This window comes from Poromitra crassiceps, assembly GCF_964638095.1.
Source record: "Poromitra crassiceps genome assembly, chromosome: 4".
NCBI classification, from domain to species: Eukaryota; Metazoa; Chordata; class Actinopteri; order Beryciformes; family Melamphaidae; genus Poromitra; species Poromitra crassiceps.
Genome location: NC_139626.1, coordinates 1,048,531 through 1,065,333, shown reverse-complemented (window position 1 = coordinate 1,065,333; position 16,803 = coordinate 1,048,531). Strand labels below are relative to the sequence as shown.

At 48.1% G+C, this 16,803-nt stretch overlaps 1 protein-coding gene across 4 annotated transcripts in view; it reads right to left on the bottom strand.

The window, feature by feature from the left end:
* The window catches only part of tcf7l2 (transcription factor 7 like 2), a 170,234-nt gene that overhangs the window by 25,803 nt on the left and 127,628 nt on the right, over window positions 1–16,803 (bottom strand). For all 4 annotated transcript variants that reach the window (XM_083635491.1, XM_083635488.1, XM_083635489.1 and 1 more), the window contains exon 6: window positions 3,419–3,551. In XM_083635491.1, coding sequence (XP_083491617.1) covers window positions 3,419–3,551 — 133 coding nt within the window. The remainder of the gene's footprint in view (window positions 1–3,418; window positions 3,552–16,803) is intronic.

Sequence of the window (16,803 nt, the reverse complement as noted above, 5' to 3'; positions counted from 1 at the left end):
TCCCTACTGAATGTCCAGGATCAACAGGAAGCAGAAACACGAGCAGGACAGAAGACCCAGCGGCTCCGCGATCAATCATCAAGCAGCCTTCTGATAGCTACACACACCTCTCAGCAGGCCGCCGCTTCCATTTTGTGCTTTGAGGATTCTTTCCAGGTTCCAGAAGGACACGTTTCCCCCCTGCATCTCCAGAAGGACACGTTTTCCCCCTGCATCTCCAGAAGGACACGTTTTCCCCCTGCATCTCCAGAAGGACATGTTGCCCCCTGCATCTCCAGAAGGACACGTTTCCCCCCTGCACCTCCAGAAGGACACGTTTCCCCCCTGCATCTCCAGAAGGACATGTTGCCCCCTGCATCTCCAGAAGGACACGTTTCCCCCTGCACCTCCAGAAGGACATGTTGCCCCCTGCATCTCCAGAAGGACACGTTTCCCCCCTGCACCTCCAGAAGGACACGTTTCCCCCCTGCATCTCCAGAAGGACATGTTGCCCCCTGCATCTCCAGAAGGACACGTTTCCCCCTGCACCTCCAGAAGGACATGTTGCCCCCTGCATCTCCAGAAGGACACGTTTCCCCCCTGCACCTCCAGAAGGACATGTTGCCCCCTGCATCTCCAGAAGGACACGTTTCCCCCCTGCACCTCCAGAAGGACATGTTGCCCCCTGCATCTCCAGAAGGACATGTTGCCCCCTGCACCTCCAGAAGGACACGTTTCCCCCCTGCATCTCCAGAAGGACATGTTGCCCCCTGCATCTCCAGAAGGACACGTTTCCCCCCTGCATCTCCAGAAGGACACGTTTCCCCCTGCATCTCCAGAAGGACACGTTTCCCCCCTGCATCTCCAGAAGGACACGTTTCCCCCTGCATCTCCAGAAGGACACGTTTCCCCCCTGCATCTCCAGAAGGACACGTTTCCCCCCTGCATCTCCAGAAGGACATGTTGCCCCCTGCACCTCCAGAAGGACACGTTTCCCCCCTGCATCTCCAGAAGGACACGTTTCCCCCCTGCATCTCCAGAAGGACATGTTGCCCCCCTGCACCTCCAGAAGGACACGTTTCCCCCTGCATCTCCAGAAGGACACGTTTCCCCCCTGCATCTCCAGAAGGACATGTTGCCCCCTGCATCTCCAGAAGGACACGTTTCCCCCTGCACCTCCAGAAGTACATGTTGCCCCCTGCATCTCCAGAAGGACACGTTTCCCCCCTGCACCTCCAGAAGGATACGTTTCCCCCCTGCATCTCCAGAAGGACACGTTTCCCCCCTGCACCTCCAGAAGGACACGTTTCCCCCTGCATCTCCAGAAGGACATGTTGCCCCCTGCATCTCCAGAAGGACACGTTTCCCCCCTGCACCTCCAGAAGGACACGTTTCCCCCTGCATCTCCAGAAGGACACGTTTCCCCCCCTGCATCTCCAGAAGGACACGTTTCCCCCCTGCACCTCCAGAAGGACACGTTTCCCCCTGCATCTCCAGAAGGACACGTTTCCCCCCCTGCATCTCCAGAAGAACACGTTTCCCCCCTGCACCTCCAGAAGGACACGTTTCCCCCCCTGCACCGCCCCAAGTCCTTGAGTTAAGAGCTGGTAGTGCTGCTGTGCTCTGTGTTGATTTCTTTCTGGTATTTCGATGTGAAGACCTCCGACCACACTGGCTGTCTTGTTGGAGTCTTGAGGAAGTGGAGTTGTGGTTATGAGAAGTGTTGACTGCCTGCTAAATTCCAGGTTTTCCGCAAGGTTTATGCTTCGGCTCTGGGTTTTGTTTCAGAATGTAAAGCCGTTTAGCACCACAGTCAAACCATTTTCACCATCAATATAGGGAAATAGATGAGAGCAGCAATGGTCAGCAAGGGGTATTTGAACTGTCATAATCACCATGATTATATTAAACATAACCAGTTATGCTAATGGAGTCATTAATTAAGCCAATTAATGCCTTAATTAGCAAAGATTTCTATGTCTACATACTGATCTTCACACAACACATGGGTGGTATCAATATGAGCTGTATCTTAATAAGGAGTTATCCAAATGTTGAGAAAAGGCTTCAGCATTTTCACTCAGCTACCCTGAAGCCTACAGTATGTATGTCTGAAGCCTACAGTATGTATGTCTGAAGCCTACAGTATGTATGTCTGAAGCCTACAGTATGTATATCTGAAGCCTACAGTATGTATGTCTGAAGCCTACAGTATGTATATCTGAAGCCTACAGTATGTATGTCTGAAGCCTACAGTATGTATGTCTGAAGCCTACAGTATGTATGTCTGAAGCCTACAGTATGTATGTCTGAAGCCTACAGTATGTATGTCTGAAGCCTACAGTATGTATGTATGAAGCCTACAGTATGTATGTCTGAAGCCTACAGTATGTATGTCTGAAGCCTACAGTATGTATGTCTGAAGCCTACAGTATGTATGTCTGAAGCCTACAGTATGTATGTCTGAAGCCTACAGTATGTATGTCTGAAGCCTACAGTATGTCTGAAGCCTACAGTATGTATGTCTGAAGCCTACAGTATGTATGTCTGAAGCCTACAGTATGTATGTCTGAAGCCTACAGTATGTATGTCTGAAGCCTACAGTATGTCTGAAGCCTACAGTATGTATGTCTGAAGCCTACAGTATGTATGTCTGAAGCCTACAGTATGTATATCTGAAGCCTACAGTATGTATGTCTGAAGCCTACAGTATGTATGTCTGAAGCCTACAGTATGTATGTCTGAAGCCTACAGTATGTATGTCTGAAGCCTACAGTATGTATGTCTGAAGCCTACAGTATGTATGTATGAAGCCTACAGTATGTATGTCTGAAGCCTACAGTATGTATGTCTGAAGCCTACAGTATGTATGTCTGAAGCCTACAGTATGTATGTCTGAAGCCTACAGTATGTATGTCTGAAGCCTACAGTATGTATGTCTGAAGCCTACAGTATGTCTGAAGCCTACAGTATGTATGTCTGAAGCCTACAGTATGTATGTCTGAAGCCTACAGTATGTATGTCTGAAGCCTACAGTATGTATGTCTGAAGCCTACAGTATGTCTGAAGCCTACAGTATGTCTGAAGCCTACAGTATGTATGTCTGAAGCCTACAGTATATCTGAAGCCTACAGTATGTCTGAAGCCTACAGTATGTATGTCTGAAGCCTACAGTATGTATGTCTGAAGCCTACAGTATATCTGAAGCCTACAGTATGTCTGAAGCCTACAGTATGTATGTCTGAAGCCTACAGTATGTATGTCTGAAGCCTACAGTATGTATGTCTGAAGCCTACAGTATGTATGTCTCGATGGCATTTTTAGCACTAATTGAATGACATGGTGCTAACATGCTATTTTAGCAACATGACACTTTTTGGCTACCGGACAATGTAAACACACAAGGGCAAAGGGGGGTGCTGTGTGCTTTGAGTCCTACCTGTTTTGGGGTCCACGTCTGTCTGTAGGTGCGGCGGGGGGTTCCCCGGTGTGAAGTGCTCATTGCTGTAGGTGATCAGAGGCGTGAGGGGGTGCACATGGTGGGGGTGCTGTACCACTGGAACCTTATTAGACTGGTAGAGAAAAAAGAGGGGAACAGAGAGAGAGAGAGAGAGAGAGAGAGAGAGAGAGAGAGAGAGAGAGAGAGAGAGAGAGAGAGAGAGAGAAAAGGCCAATGTGTTAATATTTGGGTTAGGGGTAGGAGATTGCAGGCGCCTGCCACAGAATTACAGCTTGGCTTGAGCGCTCTCTCTCGCGAGGCGAGCGATCAAATTGTGAGTACTGCCGGGGCGCCAAACCACCAAGCCACAGTGAAAATAGTGTGGTTTGTAATTAAGAGCACTTCTGTGGTGACACCCTGGAATCCAGTAACACAATCTAAGGGGCTCGGGGGGCTCGGGGGGCTCGGGGGCCCGCCAAGTCCCATTTGGAGCCGGTGTGTGATGGGCCACTTTTCACCGCGGTTGCGGTGATCGATCATCTGCAAAGCAGCAAATCAAGGCGGCGCGTGGAAATGCACCTTCATTAGCAGCTCTGCTCTCCTCCTCCCCTGCTTCCTCCTCCTAGTCTCCCCTCCTCCCCTGCTTCCTCCTCCTAGTCTCTCCTCCTCCCCTGCTCCTCCCTCAGCTACCCCCCCCCCCCCCAGGGCCCGCTTCATGGAGGGTTGGGGTGTACTGTAATCAAAGGGTTAGGAGAGAGGAGGTGGGAGGTGGGGTTAGGAGAGAGGAGGTGGGAGGTGGGGTTAGGAGAGAGGAGGTGGGAGGTGGCGTTAGGAGAGAGGAGAGAGGAGGTGGGGTTAGGAGAGGGGAGGTGGGGTTAGGAGAGAGGAGGTGGGAGGTGGGGTTAGGAGAGAGGAGGTGGGAGGTGGGGTTAGGGAGGTGGGGTTAGGAGAGAGGAGGTGGGAGGTGGGGTTAGGAGAGAGGAGAGAGGAGGTGGGAGGTGGGGTTAGGAGAGAGGAGGTGGGAGGTGGGGTTAGGAGAGAGGAGGTGGGAGGTGGGGTTAGGAGAGAGGAGGTGGGGTTAGGAGAGAGGAGGTGGGAGGTGGGGTTAGGAGAGAGGAGGTGGGAGGTGGGGTTAGGAGAGAGGAGGTGGGGTTAGGAGAGAGGAGGTGGGAGGTGGGGTTAGGAGAGAGGAGGTGGGGTTAGGAGAGAGGAGGTGGGAGGTGGGGTTAGGAGAGAGGAGGTGGGAGGTGGGGTTAGGAGAGAGGAGGTGGGAGGTGGGGTTAGGAGAGAGGAGGTGGGAGGTGGGGTTAGGAGAGAGGAGAGAGGAGGTGGGGTTAGGAGAGAGGAGAGAGGAGGTGGGAGGTGGGGTTAGGAGAGGGGAGGTGGGGTTAGGAGAGAGGAGGTGGGAGGTGGGGTTAGGAGAGAGGAGGTGGGAGGTGGGGTTAGGAGAGAGGAGAGAGGAGGTGGGGTTAGGAGAGGGGAGGTGGGGTTAGGAGAGAGGAGGTGGGAGGTGGGGTTAGGAGAGAGGAGGTGGGAGGTGGGGTTAGGAGAGAGGAGAGAGGAGGTGGGGTTAGGAGAGAGGAGGTGGGAGGTGGGGTTAGGAGAGAGGAGGTGGGAGGTGGGGTTAGGAGAGAGGAGGTGGGAGGTGGGGTTAGGAGAGAGGAGGTGGGAGGTGGGGTTAGGAGAGAGGAGAGAGGAGGTGGGGTTAGGAGAGAGGAGAGAGGAGGTGGGGTTAGGAGAGAGGAGGTGGGAGGTGGGGTTAGGAGAGAGGAGGTGGGAGGTGGGGTTAGGAGAGAGGAGGTGGGAGGTGGGGTTAGGAGAGAGGAGGTGGGAGGTGGGGTTAGGAGAGAGGAGAGAGGAGGTGGGGTTAGGAGAGAGGAGGTGGGAGGTGGGGTTGAAAATCAATTTCTGAATTTTTTTGCCAAATGAGTTTGAGCTCTGTAATCTTCTCTTTGTGCTGCTAAGTGGTGGAGGCCCCGCCCCCTTTTTCTTTTCAATTACCCAAAGATTACAGTGTGCTGCCGAGGGAGCTCCGCCCCTCTCATCAGGCCAGACTGGGACAGATACACACACACACACACGCACACGCACACGCACACACACACACACACACACACACACACACACACACACACACAGAGAGACACACACACACGATAAGCAGATGAGAGCTCTGCTGTAGAGGCTGGTGGCAGAGGCAGCATCTCGTTATTGTGCCCTCAGCAGCCAAAGAAGCAGCACTAATCAGGCTTATCATAACATGGATGATATGTTCAGGGGGAGAAGACACGGCTAACTGCTTGTGTGTGTGTGTGTGTGTGTGTGTGTGTGTGTGTGTGTGTGTGTGTGTGTGTGTGTGTGTTCACTCTGCTCTCTCATAGGCCACACACCCTCATTAGCTACCCTAACCCATGCAAGAGAAGGGGGCCGGTGGGGGGCGGGGGGGACTTAGATGTTGGCAGGGGGGCATACATACAGACATGCATCAGATGCTCACTGACTCTACATACATACAGACATGCATCAGATGCTCACTGACTCTACATACATACAGACATGCATCAGATGCTCACTGACTCTACATACATACAGACATGCATCAGATGCTCACTGACTCTACATACATACAGACATGCATCAGATGCTGAGCTGTGGGCGCAGGGTGAGGCTAGTCTGAGCGGGGCAGCACTACTCGTCTACGTGGTGCCGCTGGTAAACGGGCCCGGGTGCGAGCCTAACGCACCAAGCAGTCCACCCTGTGCAACGTTTTCACTGGGTAGTTCAAGCTGTCTATCTGTATGGTCCTCCATACAAGCCCGGGCCATCTAGCCCTCTATCCTCCAGTGTGGGGGAGAGAGAGGGGGGGAGGGAGAGAGTGGGGGGAGGGAGGGAGGGAGGGGGAGGTGGGGCATTCCCTATTGCCATGGTCCCAATGAAAGATTAATGAACCCCAGCAGAACTCCAGGGAGGCAGAGAAGACTCCTGGGACTCATTCACAGCCCTGAGCTGAAAAGGCTGGGGAGGAAAAGGGGGGGTGTATGCGTGCGTGTGTGCACGCGTGTGTGTGTGTATGTGTGTGTGTGCGTGTGTGTGTGTACGGGGTGAGGGGGCGGGTGGGGGATTGTTGGTGGAATAGAACTCGTTAAAAAGAAACACAAACCAAGGCATTCCTCGTCCCGTATCGTATAGGCTCCTGATCTGATCTGACCTGATCTGATCTGACCTGATCTGATCTGCACATCCAGAATAGAGGGATGAAAAAAAGCAAGAAAAGACTGGTGGAAAACAATTGGGATGGAGGTTATGATGACAGCTGCCACATGCAGCAGATGAGTCGGTGATGCCCCTTCTCTCTCTCTTCCTCTCTCTCTCTCTCTGTTGTCCCCTTGCTCTCTCTCTCTTCCTCTCTCTCTCTCTCTGTTGTCCCCTTGCTCTCTCTCTCTCTCCCTCTGTTGTCCCCTTGCTCTCTCTCTCTTCCTCTCTCTCTCTCTCTGTTGTCCCCTTGCTCTCTCTCTCTCTCTCTCTCTCTCTCTCTCTGTTTTCCCCTTGCTCTCTCTCTCTCTCTCCTCTCTCTCTCTCTCTCTGTTGTCCCCTTGCTCTCTCTCTCTCCCTCTCTCTGTTGTCCTCTCTCTCTCTCTCTCTCTCTCTCTCTCTCTCTCTCTCTCTCTCTCTCTCTCTCTCTCTCTCTCTCTCTCTCTCTCTCTCTCTCTCTCTCTCTCTCTCTCTCTCTCTCTCTCTCTCTCTCTCTCTCCTCCTACAGCCTCCTCCTCCCTTCAGTAATGATGTGAAAGCATGTTGTCAGTTTTCGGGCCACTGAAAGGCTTTAGTGGTCATTTAAATGAGTTCTTTTGTCCAGGGGCCCCGTCCACTGAGTCCACATTTAGACAGAGGGTGTGAGAGAGGGGTGTGTGTGTGTGTGTGTGTGTGTGAGAGAGCGAGAGAGAGAGAGAGAGAGAGGAGAGAGTGTGTGTGTGTGTGTGTGTGTGTGTGTGTGTGTGTGTGTGTGTGTGTGTGTGTGTGTGTGAGAGAGCGAGAGAGAGGAGAGAGAGAGAGATGAGAGAGTGTGTGTGTGTGTGTGTGTGTGTGTGTGTGTGTGAGAGAGAGAGAGAGAGAGAGAGAGAGAGAGAAAAGCCAAATTTACATTATAGTCACTTGTGGTCTAAGGGGCCATTTACACAAGGACAGTTTCTGGAAGAAATGACACAACAACGTTTCCTTCACACCTTCTCCCTGTTTACATGAGCGCTGTTGAGGTCGCTAGGTGGCAGTGTGATCACCTTATTCTTTGCCCATACAAGGACGCTTCTGCATGACGGCATTTCGTAATCGTTTTTCCGGTTTTAAACACGGAAGTAGAGTACGCCTACCGCAGTCATTTAGACTTGCCAAAAAGCTTTTTTCAAGCTAAAAAAAAAAAAACCAAACTGTTTTAAAGTTTTAATATTTGTCGGGTGAGAACGTAACATACTGTATATGTGACCAGTTTATCAGAATAACGCCTATTGGAAATCTTTAACGAGCAGCGAGGACCGGGAGCGCTGACTGTGCTGACACCGGTCGGACTAGCTATCTGTCAAACCCTACTGTAGTTAGGCTACTGGCAGTGAGAAAACACTGTCGACGTGCTTTTGTAACTAACGTTAAATGCCGACCGGGTACAGCCATCGGCTCCTCGCAGCAGTAACGTTATGAACATGTCACTGAAGTTGGCCGCAGTGTAGCTTCATTCTGAATGTTGCCAAACTTCATTCATACTGACGTTTTATTTTGAAAATGGTTGCCAACTCGCGCACGGCTATGGCGTAATCGCGTGTGTCACGTGTGCAGGCACGTCAGAGTTTCTGAAATGAGCCGTCTCAAAGCGATTACATGGAGCGCTCAGCGGGAAGCGTCACCAAGAATTCCACTCTGGAAGGTGGTTTCAAAATGTGTCGTTTCCTAAGCCCAAATTCACCGTCGCCGTCTAAAAGGGAGGCACTAACGATACGTCTAAAAGGGAGGCACTAACGATACGTCTAAAAGGGAGGCACTAACGATACGTCTAAAAGGGAGGCACTAACGATACGTCTAAAAGGGAGGCACTAACGATACGTCTAAAAGGGAGGCACTAACGATACGTCTAAAAGGGAGGCACTAACGATACGTCTAAAAGGGAGGCACTAACGATACAATAATTCCCCGTCACCAGAGGAAACCCCGTCCTCGTGTAAAGTGTCCCTAAGAGTGTGCTCTTTTTTCCCTGCAAACAGTGTTGCCAGATTGGGTGGTTTTCCGCCAATTGGTGTGTTTTGGGTTCCATGGTGCATCAGGGGGAAATGATGGTTGTTTCTATAGACCTGCATTTGTTTGGGCGGTTGTTGAACAGCCGTTGGGCTGGGAGGCATCAGCTGTATCTGGCAACAAAGCCGGCAAAGCCCAGAGTGAGGCAGATCTCATCAGGCTGGACAGACTGGCTGGCCTCCATCTAGGGCTGCACGATATTGGAAAAAACTGACATTGCGATATTCCCCGCCCCTGCGATATATATTGCGATATGAAAAAATACAGATTTTCACCAGATTACCAGAATAGCTCTATTTTAAAGAAAAGAATACTTCTAGAATGATTGGGATGATTTTGTAGAGGAGTCCATCTGATTTTGGAGGGGAAATTAGGTATTTTAATGTTTCTCAACCACTGGGCTGTCGCCTACTGTAGGCCTCAGAGCGTCATCTATCAGGGTGCATACACATTTTGACCAAGGGATTTCCATGACTTAGGCTACATACATGAAAAAGTGAGTGAGTTATGACATTCTACTTTAAAATGTCACTAGCCTACACTTCACTTAGTGTAATGCAGCCTTTAAAACCAGGGAAAGACAATATGCTGTATCACCATATTACCATATCCAACATCTAAGACCATTATAGTCTCATATCACAATATTGATATACAATTGATATATTGCCCACCCCTAATATTGAGTGCCAGAATCTACCTCCCAATGATGCTATTTGCAGAAAAACATTAGATTTCATTGATTATAATCACTGCTTTCAACTTCTTTCGTTCTTCTAACGTTTCAATAAATCAACAATGAAACACCCCTGCCACTTTACACACTTGGTCTGACCCCCCGGAAACCCCCTCCAGAAACGACCAAGTGGTACACTCCGCATCTGCGGAGTTCCGGTTTTTGAGCGCAAGGCTTGCAGTACAGAGAGACGAGGATTCACATGCAGCCGACCGGTGACAAACAATTCATTCGTGAAAAGTAATAAATATACATTTAATTGCCCAGATATGTCTCTTCTCTTTTTATTTTCACTGACATGTTTTGTGTAAATAAGTCGCTATGTCTATGATTAACTCTACCGTAACGTTACTGCTATCATGTGATGCAATATCAGAGACTGAAGGGGAGAGACAGCCGCAGTGATACACGGACAACTTCTCAGTAATCACTTTAGCCTTCATGTCATTATAAGTTGCGGTCTTGCTTTTTGGTGTTTCAAGAGTAAATAGCCTATCTCCACTCCACGGACATGTTGAGTTACAGCAGCCAGCCTGCTGTATGCGAGTGCGCTGCAAACTGTGGACAAGTCCGCCTCCGCAATCACATCGTTTACAGACGGGCTACTGTCAGCAACGCAACATAAGCAAAAATAATTCAATTTAGGTCTCTGTGCATGTTTGTTGTGTTGAAGCTAAGCACTAAATGAGTGAGTACAGTAGCGGGGCGTCTCTCTCCTTTGAGAGAACCTCATTTCACTCAGTAGGCTACCCCTAAAGTGAGAGTTTATCAAGCAACATGACGAGTTAATTTGCTTTTGACATCGCACGTCCTGCGATGTGACTATCGCGCATGCGCACATTGCGATGACGATGTGTAAACGATATATCGTGCAGCCCTACCTCCATCTGCTACAGACTGTAAGTGTAAGGCATTACAAGCTCAAATAAAGATGACAGATCTGTAAGGCATTACAAGCTCAAATAAAGATGACAGATCTGTAAGGCATTACAAGCTCAAATAAAGATGACAGATCTGTTGCTGGCTCGGTCTAACGAACGGTCATCTTCCCCCCTCTCTCTTTCTCACACAGCGTTCATCCTTCTACCTGCCTTTCAGTCCGTCTCTGCTGAATGATATGGCTGAAAACTCTGTGACCCCATATTCCACAAGTCAAGCTCACACCTAGTACTCAGAGTCGTCTATATAGAAGAGTCCTGACATCTCCATTCACTCCAATGGACCAGTTTTTTACTCTCAAGAGTTCCAGGAAGTAAGGTCCTGGATTAAGCAGCACTGTCGAGTTGCAGCAAAATGGACAGTTTGTGTTGTACTTTGAAAGTGTGTGTGTTTTTTTTTAATCAAATTGTACATTATCAGCTTTATTTTAGCATGCAAAAGTAGCGCGAGACCCATTCCTGGCTGTTCATTGGCTAATGAGTCACGCATTTTGGCCACTCTCTCTCTAGAGGACACTACTAGTCACTGTACTGTAGCTACACACACAGTCACTGTACTGTAGCTACACACACACACACACACACACACACACACACACACAGTCACTGTACTGTAGCTACACACACACACAGTCACTGTACTGTAGCTACACACACACACACAGTCACTGTACTGTAGCTACACACACACAGTCACTGTACTGTAGCTACACACACAGTCACTGTACTGTAGCTACACACACACACACACAGTCACTGTACTGTAGCTACACACAGAAAATTTTCTTTTCCCTGTACATTAATGATCTTCCAGATTACTGTTTTAATGTAGATGTCCAGCTTTATGCTGACGACACAGTTATTTTCACAAGGGCTAAAAACCCAGTGGAGGCGGCACGTGTCCTATCTTCAGCTCTCTCTCATATTCAGGCATGGCTAACTAAATCTTGTCTCGTGCTGAATGCAAAAAAAAACGTTTGTATGTTATTTTCTAAAAAAAACATTGCACCTTCGCGCTCCAATGTTTTCCTGGGGTCAGAGGAATTATCAGTAGTTAACGAGTTTAAATATTTAGGCGTGATGCTGGACTCCAATTTAACGTTCAGCAATCACATTAAAATTATCTCCAAAAAAATTAAATTCCACCTGTATAATTTCAGACAAATAAGGAGCTGTCTGTCCACAGACGCTGCGTTTTTATTTTTACACTCAATGATCCTTTCGCATCTGAACTATTGTATAACTAGCTGGTCGCTGACAGGAGTAACCATCCTCAAACCAGCCGAACTACTCTATGAAAAAGCCCTGAAAATACTAGATAAAAAACCCTTTTCTCATCACCACTGCCATATCATACGTAAATATGGCATGCTAAGTTTTGAGAACTTTAGAAATTTCACCTCTGCCTGTCTAATATACAAAGTTCTACATGGACTGGCGCCGCCTCCTCTTGCTGACTTTATCAAATATCGTGCGACCGCCAATTCGACCCGTGTCACCCGGGCCATTACGAACAAGGTCTGTGAGGTCCCCTTTAGAAAAACTTCCTTTAGTCAGAGGACCCTATCCTTCATGGGAAGCACTCTCTGGAATAATCTACCTCCCTCGATCAGAGAATGCCCGAGTCTCGCCACCTTCAAAGGCCAGTTGAAAATATGGCTCAGATCAAACCAACAATGTGATCACAATTAACATTTGCCATGTTTTGCAGCATGCTCTGTGTGTTTTATTTATTTTAGGTTTCACTAACCTTTTATACTATTAATTTTTTTTTTTGGTACTATTAACTGTGTGTTTTAATCATTTTTGGTTTTACTAACTTTCTGTACTTTTAATCTTTGTTGTATTATTAATTTTTCTTTCGCTTTCATGATTACACCAACCTGCCATGGGACTACAGGTGGAAACTAGCCCTTGGGCTACAACCTGGCATATTTACTGTACGGCTGTACTGTTCATCAATGTGTAAAGTCCCATTCTTTAAATAAATGAATCTGAACACACAGTCAACTGTACTGTAGCTACACACACACACACACACACACACACACACACACACACACACACACACACACAGTCACTGTACTGTAGCTACACACACAGTCACTGTACTGTAGCTACACACACAGTCACTGTACTGTAGCTACACACACACACACAGTCACTGTACTGTAGCTACACACACACAGTCACTGTACTGTAGATACACACACACAGTCACTGTACTGTAGCTACACACACACAGTCACTGTACTGTAGCTACACACAGTCACTGTACTGTAGCTACACACACACAGTCACTGTACTGTAGCTACACACACACACAGTCACTGTACTGTAGCTACACACACAGTCACTGTACTGTAGCTACACACACAGTCACTGTACTGTAGCTACACACACACAGTCACTGTACTGTAGCTACACACACACAGTCACTGTACTGTAGCTACACACAGTCACTGTACTGTAGCTACACACACGCAGCCAGTCGCCCCACACTCACTCAAGCTCACATGGGTTGGCTGTGGCCAGTCGCTGCCTCTATAGAGTACCACAGTACCACTGATGACATATTTGTAGGTCAACAGCATCGCGCTGGGTTCCCTCGTCTCAAAGTCAGTGTGATTTTGACCGTGGTGCTGGACCAGAGGTCCAGCACCACCAGGACCAGACCAGGACCAGAGGTCCCACCGGTCAGGACAGTCAGTCAAGTTAGTCAGGCCGTGGATAGGAAGGTGGTAGAGAGTGGATAGAAGGTGGTAGAGAGTGGATAGAAGGTGGTAGAGAGTGGATGGAAGGTGGTAGAGAGTGGATAGAAGGTGGTAGAGAGTGGATGGAAGGTGGTAGAGAGTGGATGGAAGGTGGTAGAGAGTGGATAGGAAGGTGGTAGAGAGTGGATAGAAGGTGGTAGAGAGTGGATAGGAAGGTGGTAGAGAGTGGATAGAAGGTGGTAGAGAGTGGATGGAAGGTGGTAGAGAGTGGATAGAAGGTGGTAGAGAGTGGATGGAAGGTGGTAGAGAGTGGATGGAAGGTGGTAGAGAGTGGATAGAAGGTGGTAGAGAGTGGATAGAAGGTGGTAGAGAGTGGATGGAAGGTGGTAGAGAGTGGATAGAAGGTGGTAGAGAGTGGATAGAAGGTGGTAGAGAGTGGATGGAAGGTGGTAGAGAGTGGATAGAAGGTGGTAGAGAGTGGATGGAAGGTGGTAGAGAGTGGATGGAAGGTGGTAGAGAGTGGATGGAAGGTGGTAGAGAGTGGATAGAAGGTGGTAGAGAGTGGATAGGAAGGTGGTAGAGAGTGGATAGAAGGTGGTAGAGAGTGGATAGAAGGTGGTAGAGAGTGGATGGAAGGTGGTAGAGAGTGGATGGAAGGTGGTAGAGAGTGGATGGAAGGTGGTAGAGAGTGGATAGAAGGTGGTAGAGAGTGGATGGAAGGTGGTAGAGAGTGGATAGAAGGTGGTAGAGAGTGGATAGAAGGTGGTAGAGAGTGGATAGGAAGGTGGTAGAGAGTGGATAGAAGGTGGTAGAGAGTGGATAGAAGGTGGTAGAGAGTGGATAGGAAGGTGGTAGAGAGTGGATAGAAGGTGGTAGAGAGTGGATGGAAGGTGGTAGAGAGTGGATGGAAGGTGGTAGAGAGTGGATGGAAGGTGGTAGAGAGTGGATAGAAGGTGGTAGAGAGTGGATAGAAGGTGGTAGAGAGTGGATGGGAAGGTGGTAGAGAGTGGATGGAAGGTGGTAGAGAGTGGATAGAAGGTGGTAGAGAGTGGATGGAAGGTGGTAGAGAGTGGATAGAAGGTGGTAGAGAGTGGATAGAAGGTGGTAGAGAGTGGATAGAAGGTGGTAGAGAGTGGATGGAAGGTGGTAGAGAGTGGATAGAAGGTGGTAGAGAGTGGATGGAAGGTGGTAGAGAGTGGATAGAAGGTGGTAGAGAGTGGATGGAAGGTGGTAGAGAGTGGATAGAAGGTGGTAGAGAGTGGATAGAAGGTGGTAGAGAGTGGGGTTTGGAGGGGTGGGTAGGATTAGTGGCGATGGGGATATGGATGGTGTTGAGGGGGGGCAGGCAAGGGAAAAGTGGCTGGGTGATCTAAAAGGTTTGTGCTTGTTGTGATCTAAAAGGTTTGTGCTTGTTGTTGTTGTTGTTGTTGTTGTTGTGTGGGGATTCAAAAATCTAAAATCACAACAATGATGTTCATTTGTGAAGATGATCTTGCTGAACACAAATGTCTCAGTTTCATAAACCTTTGTTAACCACAGACCTGATTTCAGGCATCTAACCAAAATCCCCATGCATACAGTATGCATATACAGTATGAGTATACATATATATACAGTATGCATATACAGTATGAGTATACATATATATATATACAGTATGCATATACAGTATGAGTATACATATATATACATATACAGTATGCATATACAGTATGAGTATACATATATATACATATACAGTATACATATACAGTATGAGTATATATATATACATATACAGTATGCATATACAGTATGAGTATACATATATATACATATACAGTATGCATATACAGTATGAGTATACATATATATACATATACAGTATGCATATACAGTATGAGTATACATATATATATATATATATATACAGTATGCATATACAGTATGAGTATACATATATATATATATACAGTATGCATATACAGTATGAGGATACATATATATACATATACAGTATGCATATACAGTATGAGGATACATATATATATATATATACAGTATGCATATACAGTATGAGTATACATATATATACATATACAGTATGCATATACAGTATGAGTATACATATATATATATATACAGTATGCATATACAGTATGAGTATACATATATATACATATACAGTATGCATATACAGTATGAGTATACATATATATACATGCCATTGACTTTGAGACGAGGGGACCGGGCCATGCTACAGTCACTCTATTGCCTCCCAAAGCAGAGTTCACATGTCATATGATCATGTGATCACTGCACAGGCACAAACATGCTGACGTCCAGCCAGGAGCCTGTGGTCCCTGCAGAAAGGAGGCCCCAGCACCTGCCTGGGCCGGCCCCCCAGGACAAAGCAGGCCTGGAGACTCCTCTGGCAGGCCGCTGGGTACTTCAGCAGCCGCACGGAGCTCCAGAGAGCACAGCCGAACAAAAAGCAGGCGACGTGGGAGGCTTCTCACTCTGTGTTCCACAAAAAGCAAGAACATTTCCTGACCCCCCCCCCCCCCACTCTCCTCCCCTCCCCCCCCCGCCCCCCTTCACTTGCATCCTTCCCACTGCCTCCCTCATTTCAACAAACAGAAATATAGTAGGGACCAGGGAGACAGACGTTCAAACACAGCCGCGGTGCAAATATCCCTGTCCAGGTTTCTGGCCTTGATCAGATGATTTAAAGGCTCCACCAGAGAGTTCATGTCTCCAAAGGGCCGAAGCTGAAGGAAAAGTACAAGAGCAACACTCATGTACAAACATCAAGGAACACATCGACTGCTCTGCCATGCAGGACGCATGGTGCCTACTGCAGTACCGAGCGAGGCCAGTGGTGTGCAGTGTAGGCGGTGCACTCAGGTGCCCTGGTGCAGCAGAAACAAACAGGTATCAGTGTTGCTCAGCACCTCTGCTCATGTTGCTATTGATATTAGGCCTCATTTCTATTCTATTCTATTTCTGCAGGGAAACATCACTTTTCTATTTGATCTCAAAACAACCTAAGCTAGCTCGAATATATATATATATATATATATATATATATATATATATACATACACACACACACACATATTAATTCCTAGGCTCGCCTGCCCTGCAGCTCGCCGAGTTAGCGCCGCAGCTCACATACGCAGCTCAGCCGCCGCCTGCAGCTCGGGTGCTGCGTGGCCTCGCCTGCCCTATTGGCATGCGCACAATGTCTCCCTCTCTCTAGGCGCTTTCACACCGGCCTTGAAAGCCGCAAAATGCACGGAAAATAGGATCCGCGCCTCCGATGTGAAAGTCGTGAACGCGGGTTGGTGGCTAATTGTTGTACGCCTTTCATTCCGCCAGCCGACCTAGTCTCAGCGGCGGGTTACCGGAACGGTGCGAATGGTCAGCTCATTCATAAAAAAATTACAGGGGAAATCACCTCATGCAGCAAGAAAGTGCATGAGTGAAAGTAAAAAAAGTAGCCTATACATTCATGACTGCAGGGACGCGAGGAGGAATGCTCCATGCCTGTAAGTAGGTTAGGCTTTATGCTCAAACGATATTGACATTAGTAGGTAAAATTATCGGATATAATAATAATAGCTTCAGACCGGGGCCGATTATAGCTATGGGCAGAGGTGGGCAATGCCCACCCAGACATGAGTCTTGCCCACCCAATCACAAGTTAGGAAAATATGTTTATTTTCACCCCCAGCC